This window comes from Halyomorpha halys, unplaced genomic scaffold (genome assembly GCF_000696795.3).
Source record: "Halyomorpha halys isolate HHAL.00 unplaced genomic scaffold, Hhal_1.1 Scaffold1.1, whole genome shotgun sequence".
NCBI classification, from domain to species: domain Eukaryota; kingdom Metazoa; phylum Arthropoda; class Insecta; order Hemiptera; family Pentatomidae; genus Halyomorpha; species Halyomorpha halys.
In genome coordinates, this window is record NW_027115366.1 from 1,370,637 (window position 1) to 1,378,573 (window position 7,937).

Here is a 7,937-nt window from a genome sequence, read left to right on the forward strand (position 1 = left end):
TTATTTTCATATTAGTAGTTGTTAATTAAAATATTAATAATATAACCTCTACAACACCTTAATAGTCTAAACTGTAATATTTACATTTTAATTATGTATATCATTTTTATGTGTTATTTTTGCATCGACCGATAGATGTAGTCATCTGGTCGGACCATATTGGATGTAATTTTTTAAATGAATAAAATAAATAAATAAACAAGGGTTACAAAAAAGTATTAGACAACTAATGAAAAGGGAAATAATAAATAAAAAAGTAGATGAAAGATAAATATAAAAATACATATTAAAAGAAAGAAAATAAAGAACAAGAAAACAAAGATTACTTTTTCATACCTCAGTTCACTTTTATTTCTTGTGATCCATTTTTTTTTTTAGTTTGTTACATTATTTTAGTTGTTTGTATCTTTTTTAGCCTTGACGATGCCCTGATAAGTGGGTCGAAATATATAGTGGCTCACAATAAATAGTTTATTTACTATTTGAGTTATTTTTACCACGCCCGGACTATTTTCCTTTAACATAATTTTAATATTTATATTGTTCTTTTTCTCCCTGCCTACTTGATTATTTTGAACTCTCGGTAATTTGAACTTTTTCTTTGGGTCCCTTGAGATTCAAATTATCAAGAGTCAATTGTATTTATAAAAAGTTGAAAAAGGCTCCACCTGTTTTTATCTCAAGGCCCTCATAATCTGAATTTTAGTAAAAATAAAATAAAATATATATTTTACCCAGTAACATTAAACTAGCCATTTTTCAGGAATACACATAAATAATATAAATTACCTGAACCAAAAGCAAACTTAGACATGTAGTGCTGCCGAGCAACTTCTTCAACAGAAGAGTACTCTTTTCCTTTTTCTGTATTTTTTACAAATACTTGTTTTTTGCTAGTTGTAACACTGAAAAAATATTTTTACTTTATTGTTTTATCTACTTATGAGTAATAATTAATAATTTTTATTATCAATACAAACTAGAGGAACATAGTTAACCGTATGAAGTAGATTGGAGGAAGATAGTCTAGGTGGCAGTCAATAAAGGTATCAAAATAGTGAAAGAAAACTATTTATTGTTATTGTTAATAACAATGATGTTCTGTTACCAACTCAGTTGGTATCAGCCCTGACGAAGCCCTGCAAAGTGGGGCGAAACGTTGGTTAACAATAAATAGTTTTCTTTTACTATTTTCATACATTTATTCACCCCCACCCGGAGTATCTTTCTACAATAATAATACAAATTATTATTTGTATAATAATTTCTCCTTTGGAAAGGAGAAAAAATAAAAATCACTAAATATTTATATGATATAAATTGATTCTTTCCAGAGTAGAAGATTGGGGCATAAACTGAACTAAATTATTTGCTACAATTCATGATCCTGAAATAAGTAGAGAAATAGTAAAAATAAGGACAAGATAAGCAATCAGGGAAACATGCATCCATATTACTCGGAATATAATTAATGAGAAGTTGTTGATTAATAGATGAATAATTGACCATAGATTAATATGAGAAGATGGTCAGGGGTGCAGTCAGCAAAAATACACAAATAAAAAAAAACTTATTTATTTGTTCTGACATTTCGATCTGAATTTCAGATCTACATCAGGGACTCGTTGAAGATTCCGTTAGTAATCAAGTCACTTTTAATGGAATCTTCAAAACACTGGTACAAATAAATAAGTTTTGTGTATTTTTGCTGATCGCATCCCTGACTGTATTCTCCTCATAATAAATTCTTATTTCTAATATTATATTTCCACTTCCTATTAAAAATTTTAAATGGAGTTTCATAAAATAACTTTATAAAATAGTCAACCTGGGTGCGGAGGTTGCTTCAATAGTTGTCGTTTTTGGCGAGTAGTCTATCACAGGCACAGACTCCAATAAACGTGTCCTCAATGATGTTGGCAAAGATTTCCTCTTACCCATTGACTCTGCCTTAGTAATCAAAGCAATAATTGAATAATTCATAAGAATTTTTGGATCTAGGAGGCCTTCCACGAGAACATCAACCATCTGAAACCGATATATACAAACTACTTTTAGATTATAATAATTTTTGATTAGGTAATATTAGAACAACATCTATTACTTTAACATTGCCTGTTTCATGTAAAAATTTAGTTGAAACGAGTTTAATTATTTCATTTCACCATATTTTCAGTGATATAAAAGGTAGTAAGACGTTAATAGATTATGAATCATGGAAAAATCAGTTTGATGAGGAATTAATTTTTGCAAGGGGTATAGGTTAGAAATTGGGTTTATTCAGCTTTGTGATGATCAATGAGATTGAAGAAGTTGCCTAGCTTAACCATCTGAGTGATGCAACAGCTTGTCATTGAGTTTCCTTTAACTTTGAGTTCCAAATAAGTTAGTTATTACAATCAACAGAATAACAATGGTAACCAGTATTCTCAATCTAATATCTAATTCATTTACCACTAAAAATTACAGATTAGTAGTATTATGACTTATCTGAAGAGTCTTAAGGCGGACTTCTACCTCATGATCTTTAACACGGCTTGGACTAGCTGGTCCATGGCTTTGGATGTACACTGCTGAATCTCAACCTTCGTCCAGCATCTCTGAAACTGTCTGCTCATTCTCCCTCTCCTTCTGACAACTCTCGACCTGTACTCTTCCAACTATTTTCCCAGAATGATATCTTTTATTTTCTCTTCTCTACTTTCTTTCCAACCATTTCATTGGCTGATCAAATTTTGAGTGCGGAAACTAGAACTCAACCTAAACATCGAAGTAACATTCGACCCTTTGATCTCCAAAACACTTTCATGTTTTTCGGCTTCTCATTATGCATCACCAATCGTGATGCCACCAAAGGCCTAGCTGCACATCCCATAGATCTATTATTTGTTCTATAAGGCCACCTTGGTACCTCCTCAGAGGTAATCAGCTATACTTATCTAGAGTGGAGGTACCTTGACCATATAAGCTGCCACTAGTGGTCCCAGAGGAACCAAACCTTGGTATCTGTGAGTCGGTAACTACTATTATTAATATTCAGAATATATATTTAATTAAATCTGATTTCTCCTTAGCCCAGTGCTCTCAATTAACTGAAGTTTATCGTGTTTTTAATTCATAAAAATTTTTAAACTGAGGGAAAATATATTGTATAAAAAACAACTAAATATATATTTTTTCATTTAAAATTCATATTTCTTGAAGAAGTTTATCGGGGGGTGCGGTCAGCAAAGAACAACATAAATAAACAAAACAATATTTATTTATTTTATGCCGACGTTTCGACCTGAGTTTCAGGTCTTCATCAGGGCTATAGAACAGAAGAGATTGTGTGTTGCTGATTGACAGTTGCTGACCGCACCCCCCGATAATCTCTTCTGTTCTATAGCCCTGATGAAGACCTGAAACTCAGGTCGAAACGTCGGCATAAAATAAATAAATATTGTTTTGTTTATTTATGTTGTTCTTTGCTGACCGCACCCCCCGATAATCTCTTCTGTTCTATAGCCCTGATGAAGACCTGAAACTCAGGTCGAAACGTCGGCATAAAATAAATAAATATTGTTTTGTTTATTTATGTTGTTCTTTGCTGACCGCACCCCCCGATAAACTTCTTCAAGCATTAATCTACGGTCAACTATCTACATCTCATTATAAAATTCATATTTTATTCTGTCACTACAGCCGCAAGTAAACCCTATGGGTTTGAGAGTCCTCCAGGGTCCACCCAGCCTCATAAAGTATGTACTCTTAATTGGGGAAAAATCTGGCAGTTGAGCATGATCTTGAAAAAATCACCTCCTTGTTCTAAATCAGTACTTTCTTATAAAATATTGCTTGTGAAACATATTCCATTAGCATTGTTACTTCATTCGTTTCAGAGTTATTCTGGGAACTTGGCATTTCTTCTTCTATCCAAGAGCACTCCAAGTGAATCCCCGGCTTTTACCACACACTTTTCCTATAGCTTCTTTATTTATTTGATATTTTTTTCCTTTTGCACAAGGTTTCTATAAAATTGGCGTTCATTCTACTTGAACAGCTAATTTTCTTTCCTGCACAAAGCTGCCTCGCCATATCTAGATTTGCACTACAATCTCATCTATTTTGCCTTGGGTTTTGCAGATGGAGAGTTACAGATATAGTTTGAGATGACGCCAATTTTTTCCTGTAGCCCAGTTTTCCAATTTCAGGTGCTTTTTAAATATCGCTCAATTATACTATCTTAAAGTCTGCTCTTCCCGTTTTAAGCTAACATTTAAAAAGTGATATAGGACCATCGCTCCCTGGGGGTCTTAATGGGGCAGGTCTGGTGGGGAAGGATTGCCTTTTTTTTGGGTCATGATCTCCTTTTGTGAGATTGTGACATGTCGTACATTGACAAACCTACTCGCTAAAATTGTCTGTTTAAAAAGTCAGATAAGTAAGGCAACCATGGAGAGCGTGAGTGGAGAGTTTCATGCTGTCTTTTCTTCCATGGAGGCATTTCTCTACATCCTGTAGGGAGTTTATTTTTACTTTTATCTTCCATTTTTACTCCCAGCTCTAACACAACTATCTTGGCAGCAATGTATTGCCAATGAGGGATATCTTGAAGGCCACATTTTCCTTAAGCCCCATTATTCATTGTATTGGTTATTTTAAATGTGCCCCTGTTGGACAGTACTCGGGACAATGATGGTCCATTATTATTATGATTAAAAATATTAAGAACATAAATTACAAATCAGATAACCTATTAATTCAAGAAAGAAATTTAAAAATAAAAAAATCATAGTTATCAAAATTATGAAATAAATCCAATGTAAACTATACTTTTAGAGAAACATTAAAGAACTTACTCTTTCATGGTTTTGCTGCTTCTCATAGACAAGGGCCAATTCTCTGTACCAATGCCCTTTTGCTCCACTATATCAAAAAATATCAATATCAATAAATATACAAAAATACAAATATAAAAGTTATAAAATATGCAAAAAAAATTATATTTTTAATGTAATGACTTGATAATCACATTTCAGATAGTACAAATACACAATTTAATATTATTTATACCATATTTATTGCTTTACCATACCTTAAATATTAAAACAAGTGGAAAATTAATACAAATAGGAATTAAAATATTTTTTAAAAATATGATAATTATTTTGGATATCTTATATACATAACATGTCTATAAGGTCCACCTAAAAAGTAAAAAAGTAACCAAGATGACATGTAAAGACTCGCAGAGATTATTAAGAGAAGCAGAGGAAATTGGTTTGCAAGTAAATGAAGATAAAATGATGATTGTAAACAAAAAAATCCACTTTAACGACATGGTCTGCATGGTAAATCGTTTCTGAAAGTAGCAGTTTCAAATACCTCGGCTCCACAATAACTTCAATTAATGAACAACGGACTGAGATAGAACAGCGAATAACAAAAGCGAACAGACTTCTTCTCTCAGTCAAGATACTGAAATCCCGAAAAATCTGAAACTATAAGTGTACAACTCCATGGTAAAGCAAGCTCTCATATATGGCTGCGAGAGCTGGGCTCTAACAGGTACCCTAAGAAGCAGAATCGAGAGATTTGAACGGAAAGTCCTTCGTACAGAGCCTTAACACATGGAGGAGAAGAACCAACAGTGAACTGTTTGCGGAGACTGATCAATCAATATCTCACGATATGAAGGCAAGGAGGTTAAGATGGCGGGACATGTGGGTCAAAGTAATCCACCAGGACGCCTCCACACAACAATGAATGCTAGTATAGTAGGCAAGAGACAAGAGGGAGGTCAAAAACGAGATGGATAAACAGGATCAACAAAGAGTCAAAAGAGCTGGAAACTGGAAAGCAGGCGCCCGAAAAAAAAAAAAAAATTATTAACTAAATACCTCTAATAATTTAACTAAAAAATAAAAATGAATTAATACACTATTTTAAAGTTTACCCCAAAAAATATTTTTGTCCTAAAAGAAGTTGAAGTACTTCTATGGCTTCCTCCCAAGTATCTTCACTTTTCTTGAGAACCTCAATACCCGATGAAAGTATATGTGCATAATTCCGACCCGAAGTAAACTTCATCAGGTAATCCATATCTTTTAACTTCCATTCATCTAAAAACTTTCTTTAAAACAAAAATAAAATTAGTCAATAAAAAGATGGTTACAGGAAGTAATTTTTTGTGAGATATTTGACACATATGAAACAACAAATATATACTTAGGTTTGGTTTTCACACAAAAATTTTACTCTTTTAAGAATAACATAAATAATTAACCAAACGAGGACAAAAGTAAATTTTGTCCAATTTTTTTCTTTTGCTCATGTAAACTTAAAGAACTGCCCTAGAACTCAAAAAATATTTTGTACCTTAGTCCTTAAATCACTCTACTTCAATAAAATAGCTTTAATATTTGAATGGGGTTTCATTTCTTAAGTTTCTTCAGATTCCGCTGAGGTGTTTTCTCGGCTTCCATTTGATTGAGAAACATTTTATTTCAAATTTGAATTGCTCATAGGTTTCTAATTATTAATAAGCAGTTATTTTAACTTCACACCCATTCAAATAAACCATAAATTACATATGCTATATTTAATTTAATAAATAATAGCAGTAACAAATGGATTTGGTAAAACGTACTACAAAGATTTCATAGAATATAGTTCATTAATTTTTGGCTGTATGGAATAAAACAATACCACCCACACAGGGAAAAAGAAAAGAAAAAAAATTGCCCTACGTGATAATAAAAAGAAAATTATAATATCATAATGCTATATGACAGCAGTAGAGTTAAAGGTAAAATAATTTACTCTCACTTGAAGTAAAAAAATATCTGTTGCAATAAGATTAAAAACAGTAATTAATATAAATATTTTTATAAGTGAACTTACACGTTCATTTCATTATCAATATAAAGTTTAAAATCAAGTTTGCACTTGTTGATTATAACGCAAGCTTTCTTCCAATCTTTTTTTAATTTTGTATCCATAAATTCATCAAGAACTAACAATGAATTTTCATACCTAAAAAAAAAATTAATAAGTTAGTAACTGAAGTTGCTACGCAATGAAACATATTTATATATGAATATATATTAAAGAAGTCAACTAGTTGATTAGGATTGCTATAGCCAATAACAAGAAAAATGTTGGAAGAAGATTGTAGACCTATTGTAATATTAGATATGAGATTAGAGAATAGATACTTCTGCCAGTTTGGCCCATCTAGAGAGAGAAATGCTTTATTCAGCCATGCTGTCCAATTACATTAGGTTGCTAGATTACGCAGCATAACCATCAATCCATGATCGGACATCTACATAATATATATTCGTATGTTATAACAAACATTTTTTTCCCCTCACAATCAATACTAGTCTACAAATCCTAAATACAATACTAACTACAACTTTGTTTTTGTTTGATTGAGACTTTGTTTTTGACTGCCGTCAAAACAGCCCTGACGAAGCCCTGCAATGTGGGGCGAAACGTTGGCTCAATAAAATAGTATAATTATTTACTATTTGAGTTTTTTTTTTACCGCACCCGGACCATATTCCATTCAATTATAAATATTTTGCTTTATTTTATTTCATTAATTTTACTTTTATTTTCTTTCTTTATCAGTTTAGCAATTTCATTACCTTTAACAATTCCATTTCATTAACTTGACAATTCTATTCTCCCTATCTCACTCTCTCAGACCTCCCATTTCCAGTGATCTGCTATCCATGTTCGATCCGTTAAACAAATTTATCATCAGATAGCAATGTGGAGCCAAGCCAAGGACATATAATAATCAAAGTAGTAAATCAGTTTATACCTTATCAGGTTATTTGGACCATTGTTCATTTTTATCCAATTTCTGGATATCCTCTTTTACATATTACTATACCTCAGCTATACCATATCTACTTCACTTATCTGTTGTACCTTATACATCT

At 31.9% G+C, this 7,937-nt stretch overlaps 1 protein-coding gene across 1 annotated transcript in view; it reads right to left on the minus strand.

The window, feature by feature from the left end:
- The window catches only part of LOC106677663 (fanconi-associated nuclease 1), a 30,603-nt gene that overhangs the window by 19,481 nt on the left and 3,185 nt on the right, over positions 1 to 7,937 (minus strand). Inside the window, exons 4-8 of the mRNA XM_014415756.3 lie at positions 6,886 to 7,017; positions 5,939 to 6,115; positions 4,842 to 4,908; positions 1,829 to 2,028; positions 790 to 905 (exon numbers count right to left, since the gene is read on the minus strand). Coding sequence (XP_014271242.1) covers positions 790 to 905; positions 1,829 to 2,028; positions 4,842 to 4,908; positions 5,939 to 6,115; positions 6,886 to 7,017 — 692 coding nt within the window. The remainder of the gene's footprint in view (positions 1 to 789; positions 906 to 1,828; positions 2,029 to 4,841; positions 4,909 to 5,938; positions 6,116 to 6,885; positions 7,018 to 7,937) is intronic.